Source organism: Cheilinus undulatus, linkage group 9, assembly GCF_018320785.1.
Source record: "Cheilinus undulatus linkage group 9, ASM1832078v1, whole genome shotgun sequence".
In the NCBI taxonomy this organism is placed as follows: domain Eukaryota; kingdom Metazoa; phylum Chordata; class Actinopteri; order Labriformes; family Labridae; genus Cheilinus; species Cheilinus undulatus.
In genome coordinates, this window is record NC_054873.1 from 27,278,601 (window position 1) to 27,297,331 (window position 18,731).

Below are 18,731 nucleotides of genomic sequence, written 5' to 3' on the forward strand. Positions count from 1 at the left end.
AGCTGAGAGGAGAGAGAAAGAAGAGAGAGAGAGAGAGAGAGAGAGGAGGATGAAAAAAAAGACCTGCACTCATTTGCCACATTGAAGGGAACAAATGTAGCTGGAGGCAGCCGAGAGAGAGAGAGAGAGAGAGAGAGACCAGGACAGGCAAAGAGAGAGAGAGACCCTACATGGACATTGCACATTAACACCACCGTGCTGTGTTGAAGAAGATCACACAACAACTGACAGGTCGGTGGAAGGAGGAGAGGAGCTGGGAGTTTGGCACTGCCCTCTCTCCTCCTGCCTCCCCTCTCTGTGAGTGTCTATGTGCCTTTCCACTCACACAGACTCTCTCTGTGTGCCTGTCAGTGTGCCGGGCTCTCTGGGTGGGTAGGGAGCTGCGTTTGTAGAGGGAGATGTTCGCTCTGAGGATGAGACAGCGTTTCTAACAGGATCTATTTGCAGACTGGGATAATACAGCGACACAGCAAAAAAGGGGGTACTCAAGCCCAGCGGAACCAAACCTCCAAATCAGCCATGGAAGGTCTGCTGTCTCCAATGAGGACGCGGGTAGGTTACCATGGGGATTAAAGAGCATCTTAACTGGTGTTTTCCTCTGCAGGAATCCATCACTAGTGTGATGTATGGGGAGTTGGCACCTACTGAAAGCTGCTGGAAATGAATCAGAGAGTGCATGTTGCTGTTGCATGGTGAGAGAGCTGAGAAGTTTCCTGCAATGGCTGGATGAGAACAGGAGAGAATCAGGAGGATGTAGATTGGAAATTAGGGATGTCAAAAATGTGTAATTGCAGAATTTCTGCAGTTAATCTCCATTAATCAAACAATTTTTGATCACATTTGAAAGTTCCACGATATTGCATTTAAAATGTTTTTGTGTCATTGTGGATATCTAACAGTTTTAAACTAAAGATTACTGACTGTTTGGATACAGAGCTGCTGTTATAGGTTATGACATGAACTTAACCATGGAAAGAGGAGTCTGATATGGATTGTAAAGAAAATAAGGGAACAGTTAAAAGATAAATGTTTGATAAGACAAGGTGAAGATGACTTTTGATTTGTCTATGGAAAGTGAACTGATTCAGTAAGAAGCAGTGGCTGCAGGGAGCCACTGATGTGACTTAGCCATAGTGGGTTAAAGGGATGATAAAGCATGAGATTAATCAAAGAATTAATGCACTAGTTGTGGACCTTGAATAAGCACAATTGATTTAATTAAAGTCAACAGCCCTGTTTAAAATATGGAAACTGATGCAGTTGCATGCCATGTATGTGTTTCTGTGAACAGATTAACAAGAGGCTGCTTTGAAAGAATGACTCAGTGTTTCACAGCAGTGCCTATCTCCCCTCAGTACAAACCACCAGCCCCTTTTGATTTAGGATAGAAAGAGAGATGTACAAGGAAGGCTTCAGTTTGTACAGTGAATTGGGTGAATATCTGAAAGTGTCAATTCACTATTGTTCCTACTAAATAGACATTAACTTGTCTGTGAGCCATGGGAGCGTTTAGGTTGGTGTCTCACAGTGCATCTGTTCGACTGTGAATGTCTGTGCCATGCAAGAAAGGCTAATAAAAGATGTGTGGGTTCATGTCAGAACATACTGGGTCATTTGTGTGAACTCATGTGCCTGCATGTGACATCCAGCAGCAGAAGTGTGTGGACAGTAATGGACCCTGAGAGGTGCCTCTCCCACGAGGTTGAAATTTAAAATGAAAACTTGTTTAATCCAGCTTGGTTTCCGTGTTAAAATTTAATCGCAGTGAGAGTTATGGTATAATGTGTAAGAGATACTGTGAGGGTTTCATTAATATTTATAAAGGTATGATTGCACTTCAGGAAGGAGAGTGATTTTTTAGTTTCTAGCAGTTACATTTAACATCATCTGTGAAATATGGATCTAATTTTCCAAGAGCTTTACATCCTTAACCCTCCAAACCCCATTGGATCACTGATGATCCCAAGCGGTAACACATGCATTGTTTACAATATCTCAGGAACCAAAAGACAGATCTGTATGGAGTAAATATGGATCAGGAGAGGAGAGTAACTAACCCTGGGTGAAGTTATCTGCTGAGTTAGAGTTCCCACCTGTGACTTTAGGTGTTTCTAAGAGATACATAGTCCATGTTTCTCATCAGTATACATCGTCTTGGTATAAGGTTACTTTGTTCAGATTTTTTAGACTTACTGCAGCTCTGTCATGTTGTAAAATATGTATTTCAAAAGTGTAGTAAAATGTAATGTAGTGTGGCCCAATAAAAAAAACTTTAAAAGTGTGAAATTTAACTCTATATGAGTTTGATTAACAGGTATTTTTTGCTGTGTATTTTACTTTATTATAGAGTTATGATTTTACCTGAAAAACCTGGTTGGAGATCTATTCTCTTGTTGTTCTTGCCATTAAAGAAAGATCATATTTTACTGTACAACTCCTCAGTAGTTACTCACTACTCAGTACTTTCAGTAAACTTTAAGTCATATTCTTTTTACTTGTACTTGAGTAGATTTCTAGACAAGTACTTTTCCATCCATCCACCCCTTTTCTTCAGCTTATTCAGGAGCAGCGGCAGGCTAAGCAAGTCCACCCAAACATCCCTATCCCGTATTCCCTTTTCAGCTCTTTCTGGAGGATCCTGAGGTGTTCAGGCAAGATGAGATATATAATACCTCCAGCGGGTCTTGGGTATACCCCAGGGCCTCCTCCTAGTCTGATACACCCGAGAAACCTTCACAGAGAGGCAACCAGTACTTTTACTTCAATAAATTACCTCTGATTTTGATTGGAAGCTTACCTTTTTTCTGATGTACCCATCCAGAACATTATTAATCAAGGTGCCTAGTGTTTAGTCAGAGTATTGATACTACAAATCCACACCACTACAGTATATCCATGATGATAAAACTATTTGCTACGTTTTTCATGGTAAAAACCGTGACATGCCAGTGCGCATGTACAAGAGAGTTGACCTTATAGCAAGGTGATGCAAACTGATGAAGAATACATACTGTGTGTACTTTAGAAGCACCTACAGTCACAGGTGTGAACTCTCACTCAGTGGATAGCTTCACTCATGGTGCAAAGTGCACAGTTTTGGATTGCGATGTTGAACCATTCTCTCGTTATTTTCTACTGTGTAGTCAACAAAGGTGAAAGTACAAGAGTGTTGTATTTAAGTGAAAGTACAGTTACTCTGCTTAAAACCTACTTAAGTAGAAGTGAAAGTATTGATTTCAAAATGTACTCAAATAAGTGCAAGTACCCTAAAATCTACTCAATTACAGTAATTTGAGTAAATGTAAATGTTTTACATATTACAGACATACTCAAACCAAAGTAAATTCTTAATGGTAGAATATGCATGTAATTTTAGGTTCTGTTTGGTTGGGTTCCTACATATGTGATTAGTTATTCAGGGACTCCCACTCTAACCTTGACTTGTGAGGAAGCTGAATGGGTTAATCCTTCGTCTGACCTGATGGTGCTGTCACACATGAGTACACCCATCTCTTCCCTCCTCCTCCTTCACCTTTACATCTTCTTCCTTATTTTGTCGCTTAATGCTTCTCCCACTCTTCTTCTCACATCGGCACCAATAGTGTGTCCATGTCTTTCTCACTTCCCTGTCCTGTTTGTCTGCCCACCTGCCTGCCTGTCTGTCTCTCTGTCTGCCTGCCCCTCACTGTGCTTTGGCACTTAGTATGGGCGCTGTAATTGGTATTTGCAGATCAGCCCGTGATCTAAGCCAAAGAGACGAGCGTTAACGGCACCGTTTGGAGATAGACTTGGCTTCAAAGCTATGGCGCAGAATCAAGCCCGCTATATCTGTGCTGTCTGCCACCTTGGCCAGATTTGCCCACCAGCATTTGGGAATCACTTTCAGTGGTTAAATGACTTTTGCATTTATCTTCATCAGCCACATTGAGCTTCACATGCCCCACAGTTGATCTGCGTATCGCTGTTTTGGCATCAAAGTCGCTTTCGTAGATTGGTGTGAATGAATCAGAGCGAAAACCAGCGAGGGCAGGAGTCACTCAAAGTTTGCACAGCATAATCTGGATGAAATGTGATTTTCCCAGCCTCGGTGATAAATGAAGCAATCTGTGAGAACGTAACTTTGATTTATGAGCTTTCATCATACCGTCTTTACTTTTAAAAGTAGCGGATTAGAAAATCATAACGACGGACAGACTTTACCTGTGGAAAAGAGAATTTGGGTCATTTTTCAGTGGAAGAAGACTTCAAAGTTTACCTGCTGCCTTGATTCAAAAGTGATATCAGCAGTTTTTGGATCAAAACAACAACAGTAAAATACAACTTAATTCAGATTTTGCTCGCCAAAAGACAAAAAAGAAGAAGAAAAAATCAATTCTTCCTTGTCTTTTAGGGCAGTATGCCTTTCAGCCTTGCTTCAGGGATACAAAGAAAGGTGACCTCGACACAAAGATAACAGACACTGAATAGCAATAGCCTGTAAAAACTGCAGCAACCCTAATCCCCGGCTCACTAAAATGGGAAAAAGCTCTGAGATGGCTGTGTAGGCTCTGTAGTGGACTTCAGAAGAGACTCTCATTTCTTTCCTGCACTCTGCATCGCTTTTTTTCTCCGTTTCTTTATTTAGGATGACAGTAATGGGCAGTGAAGCAGGAAAATGAAATAAAATAAGCATCAGTGAGCTGTGCGTCAGTGTTGCCATTTTTGTGTAGTCATACGAGGAGAATGCAGGTCAACGTAGACATGCAGAAACAGAGATAGCATGGTAATACTGAGGGGAAGTAGACAATTTGTAATCTTTAGTGTGATTAAACTTTGCTCATGCTTACCCTGTGCTCTCTTTTCATCATATAATGTGATGTTTGAAACACATTTAAAGCTGAACTTTATGGATCTACCTTCAAATTTTGCATGCAGTGTCACATCTTCCTTCTACTCAACTTCCACTTAATTTCTCCTTGTTGCAAAGAGAGGAAAAGGAGGGATTCAGACGCGAACAGGCACTTCACTCTCACAGAATCTAAATCAGAAAGATCAAGTTGCCGTCAGTATCCCCAGTTGTATGTAATATATGCATATAGGTCAGTGGAACAAGGAGCTTTTGCTGTCTCTTGAAGATGTGCTAAATTGTACATCTTGCACACGTATCAGTCAGTGTGTGTATCAGCTCTCCAGTCAACTTGTCCTGTGTTGGTGGATCAATAAAGAGTAGTTATCAAGAGATTAACCCTGTCAATGCTCTATCAGTCTAATCAGAGACTCCTCTTGCTCTCTCTCTCTGGTTTACTCTATCACTCCTGTCATTTATCAGCTGGCTCGCCCTCTTTTTGTCGCCTCAGTGTCACTGATTCTCTCATCTCTCTCCTGTACGGGTCATGCTAGCGTCCACATGGGTGTATGTCCAGCTGCACATGACAGATGGAGCCATTACAGGAGAGGCTTGGGGCTAACGCTCACCCAACAACACAAATTAATTTTATTAGGGAAAGGGCGTCTCGCACACAAATACACATGCATACTCTTCTCACCTTCAGCTCTTTGCTTTAGCTCTACTTCATCGCGTGCAAAACTCATCCTGAATCATCATCCCCAAAATCCCCACAAGCCCTAAGCACCAAATGTTGCTCCCCTCCCCACCCCCCTAACCCCTTCCTTCCCTCTCTCCCTTCCTTTCCTCTACTATCCACTTATTCGTCCACCTGGCTCATTAGCAGGCAAGCGGCTGTTAGGACAGTTGAGGTCATGGTGGTACAGGAGGAGGGGATGGGGCAGCCAAAAGGGAAGTGACCAAACCTGCATCCCTGAAGCAGACCGCCTCGCTGCTCGGATGAAAATAATAATAATTGAAAGGCAGGGCTGCAGGGGGGGTTAGACTTGCAGAAAAAGGTGGGAGCGCCTTTGGCAATCACTCACTCACGCACATGCATAAAGACACACACATTGAATGCACAGCATGTTGGCTGGCAGCATTTAAAGGCCAAAGTAAGCAGGGTTGTGTGGTGGCTGGAACCACATGGGGTTTGTGCAAACAAACACACAAGCTTAGAAACACACGCACATGCACACACTCTTTGGATGGGGAGCATCGTCTCCCAGCTGTCACCTCAGCCTACCAAGTGCACTGCCAAGGGTAGTCTCTATCAGGGACTGGACCTATATACATTTAAATCAGAGCATATTCTGATTTAATTTAAATTAGGAATGTGGTTTATCCAGATGCAGCTGGAATATGCAGCAAATATGAATATGAAATAGGTGACTGCATAAATATTTCCCCTCTTCAAGTAAATATTTACCTCCGCCAAGGAGGTTATGTGATCGGGTCGGTTTGTTTGTTTGTTCGTTTGTTAGCAACATAACTCAAAAAGTCATGGACGGTTTTTTATGAAATTTTCAGGAAATGTCAGAAATAGCATAAGGAAGAACTACTTAGATTTTGGGACTGATCCGGATCACCGTCTGGATCCAGGAGTTTTTTAAAGGATTCTTTACTATTGGGAGATAGGGCTTATGGCAGAGGTCTGCGCTGTTACCACTTTACACCAGGAGATGGCGGACATAAGTAAATTCAATCCCAGCAGCATTTTTTGGCGTGTTCCTATTCAAAGTCTTGGAGTTTAGAATTTGAAAGGTGCATGCCCGGTCGAGGAGACGAGCAGAGCTTAAAAGAGAGAAAGACACCGAATTTTAGCAAGAATACTCACAATGCTGGGAGGAATAGAGGAATATTCACCCTCTGCCATGACTTTCAGTTGTCCGGTAAGACCATGGGTGCTTCTGCCATGACTTCCACACGTAGCGAAGCCAATGATTTGCCTCACCGTGTCTCCACCTCATCGAGGAGGGAGTAATCGGCGAATTAGATTTTGGGAGTGATCTCGATCACCGTCTGGATCCAGGAATGTGTTTAAAGGATTCTTCACTATTGGGAGATAGGGCTAATGGTGGAGGTCTGCGCTCTCTGAGTGCTTTTCTAATTAGTAGATGCATCTTTGTCTGCAATCACACCATTGAGTCTGTGTGGATAGATCTCAACCAGGCTTTCACATCCACACACTGCAATTTTACTTCTTTCTTCTTTGCAAAACTGCTCAGGCTCTGCGAGGCTGCATGGGGATTGGGCATGAACAACGCCTTTCAAGTCCAGCCACAGATTCTCTGTTGCATCGAGGTCTGGGCTTAGATTCTGCAACTCCAGAACATTCACCTTGTTGGCTTTAAACCATTTCTATGTAGCTTTCGCTGTATGCTTTGGGTCATTGTCTTGCTGAAAAATAGATCTTCTCTCAAGCCACAGGGTCAGCTGAGAAGCATCCCCACAGCATGATGCTGCTACCACTGTGCTTCACAGTTGGGATGATTAATTTGAGGTGATGTGCAGTATTTGGTGTCCGCCAAACACTTTTGGTGAACTCTGGTCAAGATTTAATCAGAGTTTTCTTCAACGATGTTTTTTTCTTTTCCAGGTCAGTCACTTTAAAGGTGTTGAATATTTAAGCAATCACTCATTCTGTCTTGTACTTGTCTTTTTTTTTTCCTTTTTTTAACATGAAAATGAAAATCCAACTTGTATCTCAATTTTTTCAAATTTCTTTCTTGAGAGGAAAATCAAGGCAAGTATAATTCAAACATGAGAGTTACATGCGTGTTGACATAGATGTATTCAGTGATGACACAGAGACTGAAGTGTAACTTCTCTGTGAGATCAGTGTGACTCTATCTCAAGAGTGATACTCCCACTTTTTCCTGTTTGACGCTTTTTTTTTTTTTTTTTTTTGCTCTAATCATCTCTGCCTACCCGCATAGAAAATGTAGCCCTGCATGTTGGCTGTACGTCATCTTTGACTGTGAGAGTGTGAACATACCCTGCTGTGTCAAGCATGTCAAATGCGCTCCTGTCCCCTTGAAGAGGCCCGAACGATGAGATCAATCAGAGCGCAATTGAACAACCGCAGAGGCGAACCGGTGATGCACTTTATGTTAGACGTTGTCATGGAAACACAGGGTGCAGATTTTCCACTCCATTGGTTGCCACTGGGCTACGGGCATTTTTCAAATTATTTCCAAGAAAGGCAATTGAAAGGTGGGAGGGTAAAATTAGTACACAATGACAGTTAGAAGACACAGCACGACTCAAAGTGTGTCAGTGAGAAAATCAGTGTAACAGCATGCTTCAATTAAAAGCATGTGTGTTTTAAAACCATGCACTTTAGATTAAAGAGCCTCCGGGACTCTTATTATGTATATTGACTTTATCTGTGTAATTGCAGAGAATGGATAGTCCCCAGTGCCATTTCCTTTTGCTGCTTTTAGCCTTTGGAGAATCAAAATGGCAATTACACTTCTCCCTATTGGATTGTAACCACGCACACACGTGTATCCACCCTTGATGAACGAGCAAAGGATTTTCAGTCTCACCTCTGCAACTACAGGTGACCCTGCATTGAACAAGTATCATACATCAACCTATCATCTGCATAGCACAGATAATTTTAAAAATACACGAGGAAATATGAATTTTCTTTCACCCCATTATCTATTAATCTCTTACCTTCTTCAATCACACACTTAAGCATTTCCTCCCATCTCAATTCTGACATTTTCACCTCAACCCCACCAGAGATCTGCCCTTTTCAAACCTTTCCTCCTTATTTCAAGCCATCCTTCTTCCATCCCAATACACAGCCTCCCCTGAGCTCTGAATTTTGACCCTAATGCCGGCAGAGAGAAAGCTAGACTCAGTCGGTAGCAGCTTGTAGAGTTTGATAGGCTGAGCAAGAGCTGGGCTCTTGATTCTGTCCAAGGGGGGAGAAAGAGGAACAAGATGATGGCGGTAAAAGAACAGCATGGATTGTGGAGTACAATGCATGTGTATCAACAGAGAAGCTCCACGTAAAACAAGCCAACACTTAGTAATCTCCTGCAGGGACTTTGCTGTTCCAGCTCTGACCTCTTCACATGCACCGTGGGATACTGGCTTTATTACAATTACAAATGCAGCCTGAAGTTCAGGTTAGTGCAGAGAGAAATCAGTCCCCAAGCAATCCAGAGACTCAATCCTGCAAGGTTTCATGCTTCAAGCCTCGGTGCACCGTTGAGCATAATTGGCCAAGCTGGAAGTAGGACGACACAGAGTTAAAAGTTTGCAAAGCACAGGGAGAGACTAATGGTTGGAGGGAGTGTCCATATATAATCACCTGCACCTCAATATGCTAGAGTTGCAAATAGCACCAGAGAAACAACTCTTTATAAATCAAAGCAGATGATGGGTTGACTTATAGAAACAAATTATTGCTCTACCTTGCCACAAGGGAAAAAATAATTCACGCAATGATCCTGACATGTTTGATACTTCATCCTCATAGCTGTTTTAGGATGTGAAATGGAATCGTTCTCTCATTGTGTGCTACTGTGCAGACGACAGCAGAGGTAGAAAAGGAAGAGTATTTTACTCCAGTAAAAGTGCAGTTCCTCCGGTTAAAATGCACTTAACTAGAGAAAGTTCTGATTTCAGAATGTACTCTAAAAGGTCTCATGGACCTTTTATCATCCCTTTTCTTTGTTAAAAGTGCTTTAGCTGTTTTTGATGTCAGAGCTACAGATCAGCCTTAAACTTGAGTGTTAGTTCAGAAGGGTTTGAAACCAGGATCATTTGACAAGTGAATGCATGATGAACATTGCTATTTTATTGTCTGAGGTAATTTCTGGTTGTTGTTGTTCTGTTCTTGTGTGAAACTTGTGTACTCCTGTTTTGGCCAGGACTCCCTTGTAAAAGAGATGTTTTTATTTCAATGGGAATACAAATCTCCACCATTTTAGTATAAAAATCTTGAGTGCAAATAGCTTGCACATATTTTACATTTGTAATTTTTCTGCTCTGTTGCGTTATTGTACAATTCATGATTTACATACACTGCAGCTGAAGGAGACAAAGACATTAAATGCTTCCATACGCGCATACAGATGCAGAGACAAAAAGTGCACACGCTGGTCAATTTGCATGCTCCATAACACCTCCACGCACGGCTCCAGACGTTTGCACCCATATGCTGCTGCCCGCAGACAGCCTTATCGATGTTAGCCTGTCAGGCTCCCAGCAGAGGGGAGGGCTGTAGCAGGTTGAGAGCTGCTGGAAGGAAAGGAGGAATGAAGAATGGATGGATGGTTGGAGAAATGGAGTGATGGTGATGATGAAGGGCTCTGGATGAAGGAGGACTAACACAGTTGTGAGTGGCTGATGGGATGTGGAGGGGGAGGTGGTGGGTCATTTTTGATTTTCAGCCCTTGATTTTCTGAAGCAGTAATCCGTGACGCCACGGACACTTTACCAATCTCATCCAGCTTTACTGACCTTACTGGTTCTTCTCTGAGGGGAATGCAGCAGCAAGAAACACGCTTTTAATAAATATGCTTTTCTAAAATAGCTCCACTCTAAGGGAAGGCTTCCAAAGAATGTGTGCTGAGTGCCCACATCTTTCTTGCTTCATCCAAAGTGTTGACAGTAATACAGGCTTTATTAGATCCTTTCTGTCAGTTTTTTTCTCATCCTCTCTCTGCTTTCAAACACTGTGCAGCACTTGTCAGGTATCCCATTACCCCCATCTGCATTTACACAGAATTAAGCCCAAATATGAAATCAAGGTTGCCAGATTGATGCTCATCCACCCTCCAAGGAATACTTACATCATCCTCAGTGTCCCGCTGACCCTCTTTGCTCTCATTACTGCTTGTTAGAACGATTAAATGTGACGTGTGTCAGATTTATAACTCGCCCCTATGTGTATGAAGGTGTGTGCATGTGTGTGTGTGTTTGTTCTATTCTGAACAGATGTGAGCATCTGCCATTGCAGTTAAGGCCATTAATACATGTCTAGAGGTGTTTGTACGTGGATGTGTCTGCTTTTCGGTAACAGCTGTTGTTGTTTGCTGTGTGTTTTGTCAGTGCAAGCGTGTTTGAAAGTTGTCTGGCATACCTGATTTTAAATATACATGTGCATCTATGAGACACGGGAAGTCAACAAGGGTATACCGCCCCATTTGGGGATGTCTGGATCTTCTGCTTCCTGATGTGGTTGGCTGGAGCTGCAGATGTTAACATCATCACATTAAGCACAAACTGAAACACAAAAAAGAGATACAAAAACAACATCTGGTGTAAAACTGATTTTAAATTTCATTTATGCACTGTGCCAATTAGAAATTCATACTCATGAAAGTTTTAAGAGGTTTCTTTTACAATATACTTTTTCATTATGATAAACTTCAGCTCGTTTTCTTTCACAATCAGGTAAAGCTAACAGGATTTAAAATTCTCCAATGCCTTTCTATACCACATTTTTAAACAAGATAATCAATAGTAAGGAAAGCACCAAAGCTTTTTAACAGAACTTAGGATCTTCAGACATATTTTGAACCAGTAGCTTCCGCGAAAAGAAAGCTGCGCACAAAAATTTGCAACTTTTCAGTAATGAAGCGCTCCAAATGTGTTTAGACAGTGTGCAAGATTTCACTTGCAATATTTGGTTGTTCTTTAAAAAGCATTACCCAATACCAGGTGCCGAGGACTTCTACTTTTGATGCTGTGGTGTAGAAACAGGTATGTTTAATTTTTACAACCATCCCATTTTAGTGTAAAAAATACATCACACCCCAGGTAGATTGTTTCACATGTCCAAGGCATGGGATATGCTTCACATCTGTCTCAGCAATGCAATATGATACAGAGCCTTTGGAAAGACATCTTTGAATTCATACCAAGACCAGTTTGGAGAGGGCAAGAAAGGTTTTTAGGGTGATTCCCTGTTCTTCTTAGATAAAGAATATTGTCTAGTTCTAATAAAACTGCCGCTAAAGTTACATCCGGATGGACTACTTCCCCAGCTACCATTGTTTACAGACTTGCAGTTGCTTCAGTTAAGCCATACCTGTATAGGTATCACTCTTTCTCGTCTAATGGCAGTCCAGTGTTTCTCTGATTGCAAATGTTTCAGCTTGACGCTTAGCAAGATAGATCCACCTGATGAAGACGTGAAATCTGGCCAATCCACTGGCTTTGCATGGCTTGCAGGATGAAGAACCCTGTTAATTAAGTAAGGATGTAACCCTCAGTAACCCCAGTTAGAAGGCCATAGCAAATTAAACACATTCAACTCGGTTTGTGACATCTTTTCCAGATCCAACATCTGATCTCTGAGCAAGAGTACCTGGATGAAGCCGAGGACCTCCATTTCACACCGGAAGTTGGAAAACTGCTGCCATATCTCCTCTTGAACTGAAATGAACAGCGTTTTACCATTTTGAACAGGAATGAGGAATTTCAAACTGAATTCACCCAAATTTGAGGCGGCTCACTAGGCCTCTCTGAGAAGTCAGTAATTAATCAAGCATAACATTCAACCACTAAAACTCATTTTTCTCTTCAGGAATGCAAGTAAATAACTATAATTTGACATATTAATCAAGAAATATAAATGTGCTTTACTATTTTTTCAGTTTTTTTGTAAATCAGTAAATTTGAAAATTCATGGATAACAATAACAATTATATTTTATTTTATTCATTAAAAATATCATTTGGGTTAAAGAGCTTCTACATAATGGTGAATTAACCATTGCAGAAACATAAAAATGATTTTGGTAATTACCAATACTGTTAATTTAGGGCAGCTGTGGCATAAACCCTACTTTGGTTAGGGTTAGGTTAGCATTGTAAGTAGACGAAAAATCTGAAAGTTTTCAGCTTAACAAGCACAACAATAACATAACATTCATTTTCATGAATCAATTTATGATCCAAATTCACATATCACTGAGCACAGACATAATATTTGAGGGGAACTAGGCTGGCTGGTCAGATGGTGACATCACTGCCATGTTGCCAGAGGCAAGTCGCTTTGTCATTCAATACAGTTGACAAGGATTGTGCACATTTTCGGAATAAAAAGCTCAGACAACGAGATTACTTTTTACTGAATCATTTATAATAAATGATCAATATTAGAATAATAATTGATAGTGAAATATAAAAGCAGAATCTGCTTTCTTGTACTTTCTCAGTTAAATGAAAAGATAAACTCAATGACTTAAAATAAAATATTTTTTTTATATAATACAGTTTCATATATGTATAGATATTTTTATTTTTAATTTCTCTCTCTCTCTCTCTCTCTCTCTCTCTATATATATATATATATGTGTTAATCTGATCATTTGAGCTTTTTATTCTGAAAATGTGCACAATCTTTGTCTACTGTATTGAATGACATAGCTGACTAACATGGTGGCAACATTAATGTCCAGCCAGCCAGCTAATCTCCCGTCACATGCTATGTCTGTGCAAAGTGATACTTGAATCTGGATTATAAACGGATTCATTAAAATTAGTTATGTAATTGATGTGCTTGTTAGTCTGAAATCTCTGTTTCTTGTCTGCTTGTATTTCCTTGTGTGGTTGACCTGCCTCTATTAAAATGGTGGCGATGCACGAGGAAAACAATGAAGACGTTCCGTTAAAGTGACTTCCAGTATTAGAAGACAAGATATGGCGGCACTCGTCCGACTTCCAGTATGAAGTGGAGGTCTTCGGCTGCAACCAGATACCTCTCCTTCTGAGGGAAATGGAGCGCAAAGGATGATGGGTACGCAAAGGCGTACTGTAGTTTCCAATTCCCTTCGCTCTGTACCACCCAAGAAACTACACTTTTTTGCCATTAAGACCCATCTTTTGAAACCGTCACATGTCCACAACAGTATTGAGACACTTATGTCAGCAGAATACTGCAAAATTTACAATCCTGTTACATTTTTGATTTTAAGACATATTTGCTTTGTTAGAGAAGCATTCAAATTTTTATAAGCATGTTGTTTTTTTTTTAAAGAAACACTACATTTTACATTAAAAGAAATGTTGGCTGCCACTGTAATTCAGTGCATTCTGGGAAGTGATTTGAAATGGGACGACTCTGGCTCAGTAGGTAGAGTGGGTTCAATACCCAGCTCCTGCAGTTACATGTCAATTTGTCCATGGGCAAGACACTTAACCTCAATTTGCTCCCACTGCTTTGTTGTTGGCATGTAAATGGGTGTGGATGCGTTTGAATGTGATTAGCTAATACTGATGGCCAGTTCTTCATTGTGGGCCAAAAACACTTTGAGTAATCAGATGACTAGAAAAGTGTTACACAAGCTCAAGTCCATTTACCAGGTTTAATTTGAGGCTCAGTGAAGTTTTAGTGGAGAGGACAAGAAGGAATAAATTATCGTAATGTGGATTGTGGTGAGTACAATCAGAAAGATGTGGGAAGAACAATGCAGCTGTTCTACAACTCGACCCTGAGTGCTATGCTCAACAATAGCAGCCTACTTGTGAATCAGTCATTTAAATGTTCATAAATGTAGAAATCCAGTGTGTTTCTTTTGTATAGTATGCATTTAAAAGACTACTGTTGATCCAGTAAGGCTAATATGTCTTAAGAGTTTCCTTTAAGCTACATGCCAACACTTGCAGGTGTTGAACGCTTCTCAGGAAGCCGTTATAATGCATAAAAGAGTTGAGTGAAACGATGCCAACGTTACGCCAACTTCTCTCATCAGCTCCCCATTAAACTCACATGAAAGGTTGTCGAACAAGTCAGAAAGTGGGCGTGGTTTGTTGTTGCTTGGTAATTATTATGTAATAGTGTCTTTGATGGAGGTGGTTTCAGATGTCAGTGCTGCTGAGAAAATACCTTGTAAACCATTAATTTGTTTGAGGTGAGGAAAACGGTTGCGTTTCACACAGGCATGGGTCCAATTCTGTGGTAAAAATATGTTCCAGTACGAGTGTTGTCACTGCATGTGTGCACCCAGTGGGAAGATGTAGAATTTAGCAGTATGATACAGCTTTACAACACGGTTTCTGTTTCTCTGTAATCATGTCTCTTCTGAAGCAGCTGTGTTTGAACTCCTCCACAATCCCCTTTCCATGTTCGTTTTTATTCACCTTCTCCTAGAGCTGTACTTCACACTCTGACCACCAGAGTGTGCTATGTGATGGGATTCCCCTCTCTTTGATCAAGGCTCTCCGAAATCCTGAGCCCCAGGAAAGTTGAATTTAGATGTGTTTGCTGAAGAAGGGCAGACCCTCTCTGGGAAATGTTTTTGAAGTGGTGTCTGTATTTCTTCCTGTGGCTGCTTCAGTAAAGAGTAGTGAATCTCTCCAGCACTGGTGAAAAAAACACTTTGCTTTAGATTCTTGGCTGTCAGGAGCAGCCAGCCTCTTTTGTGCTGTGTCCTGTCTGATGTATGGAGCCAATAAGCCAAGACCTTCAGCTCTAATGAACAGTGCCCCACTGCTGTATGTGCATGAGTGTTTAAATGTGTGTGAGAGGTGGCCGTTTGGTCCTGATAAGCTTCATTATACGACTCCACAGTTCTTTTTCTCTGAGAAACAGGGGCTTATGGAGTGGACCAGGTGGGAAAGGAGGGCTGTGTTTTTGTGCGAGGTGAGCAGGGAGCTGTTATGTGTATAATTAATGACCTCATCCTGCTCCTCCTGCTGTCCGAGGAGGAGACAATGGGCAGACGAAAGAGTGAAAAAATCAAGAGAGAGGAAATGACAAGAAGGGGACAGTGAGGGACAAAGACGCTGAAGGGGTAAAGCATATGTTAAAGGTTCCACTTGATAAATAATGAGTCTTGACGGTGACCGAGTGGCCGTCCCATTACTCCTGCTGTCTACTGGAGGGGCAATTACAAAGGATTCAACCCCCCCAAAACACTCTTGACCCAATCAATCCTTCCACTCTTTAAACATGGTCTTCATTTTTCATGCATCCAATCTTCCCTTTGCTTCCCTTTTTAAGATTTTGAAGTAGCCATGATGACAATAGGACCCAAATGTAAATAAGAGGGAACTACCAAGGGACAGGATTTGAATCCTGGGACATATCAAACCCTGCCTGTCAAAGAACATCTTTTACAGACTGCTGTGGAGGTGAGGACAAAGGAAGGAGAAGGGTGGGAGGTGACTTGTCCATCTCACAGGGGACCCTCTGGCGGTGGAGGCTGTGGCCCCATGGGGTCTGTCCAGGCTGTCACTCTATGTCATTTATTCCATATATTCAGCAAAGGAAACCAAAAACATATAAAACATGCAGAGAAAAATTTGACCTTCAGCTCCTTAAAGGAATCAGCGTAAAGCAATACAGACCCACTGCACAGTCATAATTCTACACTATACATAAAAAATAACAAGGGACATGGCCTGGAGTGATGTCAGCGGGTGGAGAGGATCTCCTCAAATTACATCTCTCCTTCCCTGAACCCCCACAGGGCTCTGCTCCTCCTCCTTCTCCACTACTCCTTAACAAAGACAGTCTGCCTGACTCATTCGGCCAATGTTAGCTTGGGCTGCATTAGAGCTGCTGCACCTGTCAGAGGTATGGGCCCCATCTGCAGCAAAACAAGCAGCTTAAAGTCCCCTGCCTGCAGCTAGAGGTGGAGCTGAGCTGGCACGGTCTGGCTTGGGTTACTCCCCTGCTGGGATGATGCATAAATGTGTGGTATTGGTTATAGAATGATTAGGTCATGCTGACTTGTTATAGGAACAAGGAAATGCAGGAGAGTGCACAGGTGCATCCCATTTTTACTTTTTTATTTGTGGTTTGCATGTCTGAGGGAACCGTCTGAGTCATTGTTCATAAAGAGTTAAGTAGTAACGAGGGGCTGAGAGGTTTACAAGGGTTATAGGCACAGCTGCATCCTGCATGTTGACAAATGAGGGTGACGAATACGGGATGACTTTTGCTAGTTTGTGGCTTTTTCAAAGTATTTAACCTCAGTGCTATCGGGATTTTCTACTCTTAGTTTGGGATTTATTTAGAAATGCATTAAGTTGTTTAAACTAAAAAATATGCTATTTTTTTGCTGTAAATTATTGTAATTTACTAGTAGAACATCTACCACCTTTATGTTCAGTTTCTTTCAATTCATGGATCTTAGTAATTGAGGATTTGAACTCCTTTCTTATTTTATGAACACTGATTATTAAGCAAAAATTGAAAAAAGTGAAAAAACTATCCATGTGACCAGGGTATTGTTTTTTTTTTTCTGGTACAGTTGCTTAATCGATTTTAAAATGATACTGCTGCTTAAACTGTGCCTAACTCTTTACATTTCAAAGAAATAAAGGGGGGAACATGATCGGCACATTAACTCTAAAAAAAAAGAAAAGAAACACAGACACAAGACGGTCTGGCTGCCTGTTCATTTCTTATGGCCACTCTCACAACCATTCATGTGAGATTCTGTATATCTAAGAATGAAAATACAAGCTAAAACTTTAGAAATAAAATCAGATTAAACTTACATTTAGGGTTATGGTAAGGGTTGAGGTAATAAGTTGGGATACCAAAAGCTAAAAGTCAAAAATCTGCCCTGCAAAACCTGATTACAAGTTTTTTTAATAAAGCTGAGTAAACAGACTGCCTACAGGAAATAGCTCATCCTCTATGAAACCATTCTAACTTAGCCACTGTAGCTTACATAGCTCTATTAGCTGTATAAGCTGCCTAGATAACAGAGTTACATGGCTTACAGAGCTAAAGCTAAGCTCACAAGCAGCTACATGAGCTAAGAATCTAGAGTCTTGATGCAAGCAATCAGCAACAAGAGGCCGGTGCAAATTTGGCGGAAGACATTAGCGTGGATGCTGCTAAAGCGCCAGTTTTATCAGAACTTGACAACATTTCTTTGTTAAAAGAAAAACAAAGAACAGCATTGAGTTGTTTTCTTTTCAAAAAAGACAAAAGTCGTGTACTGACATGTTTACTGTCAGCATGGTTCACGTTATGCAGTTCTCTATTGAGTTTACTCCATGGGTAGGGGTGCAGGCGTGCATCTCGGTAGTGGCTATGCCGCGTGTTTTGTTGCCCTGGTTGGCTAGTAAAGATGTGACAGACAGAACGTTCATCCAATCACTCTTAAAGTTTTTTTTTTTTCAAAGGCTCTGCCCTCTCCCAAATGCTGTGTATGAGTGGTTTACCAGATGGATGTGTGAAACCCATCCATGTGGCGTGCCAGGTTACTGTCCATCCTTTCCTCTACTACAGTTATAAACCCATAAGAATTCATTTAGATGACTTAAAAGGGTGGATCTTCTTACAGGGAATCAATAAGAACGAAATGCTGTAGGCTACTCGCACTGATACTGTCTCAGTATCATTGATAATTCAGAAAAACATTTTTAAAAGATACCAGTAGAACATGGGTAAGAAAAGGAAACAGTTGTTAATAAATTTATATTGGCTAGTTGCACTGCGTGACAAATAATGAAGTAATTATGTCAGTCAATATGACTCTGTCCTAGGTGGGAAAACGCAAGCAGAGCAGAGACATTAGTCCAGACACGGAAATTAACGAAAGACATTTATGCTAAAATAAAACAATTGAACACAAATTTAAAAAAAAAAAAAATTGCCACATTTTTTTTAATGGCTTTGTGCTGAGAACCAGGTATTTAGAGTAACAGGTAATTGCATTGGGGTACCAAAACATTTCACTAAAATCTGTGTTTTTTTCTTTCGGTCTGATCGGTATCGGAAATGTTAGCTCTAGTGCCATGCTGGTACTGAATGACACTATTCATCCCAACTTGTGACTGTAGGACAAAAAATGACAGTCCTGGCTGCTCTTTTTTGCAGATGATACTCTTCTATATGTGTGGGCAAATAGCTATTCATGTATGAAGTACACAGT

General features: G+C 41.1%; 1 protein-coding gene across 1 annotated transcript in view; it reads left to right on the forward strand.

Annotated features, from left to right (window-relative positions):
- Positions 1–434: 434 nt before the first annotated feature.
- Positions 435–18,731, forward strand: part of frmd4a (FERM domain containing 4A) — a 116,105-nt gene continuing 97,808 nt past the window's right edge. The window contains exon 1 of the mRNA XM_041795510.1: positions 435–552. Within this exon, the coding sequence (XP_041651444.1) occupies positions 520–552 (33 nt within the window). The 5' untranslated portion in view covers positions 435–519. The remainder of the gene's footprint in view (positions 553–18,731) is intronic.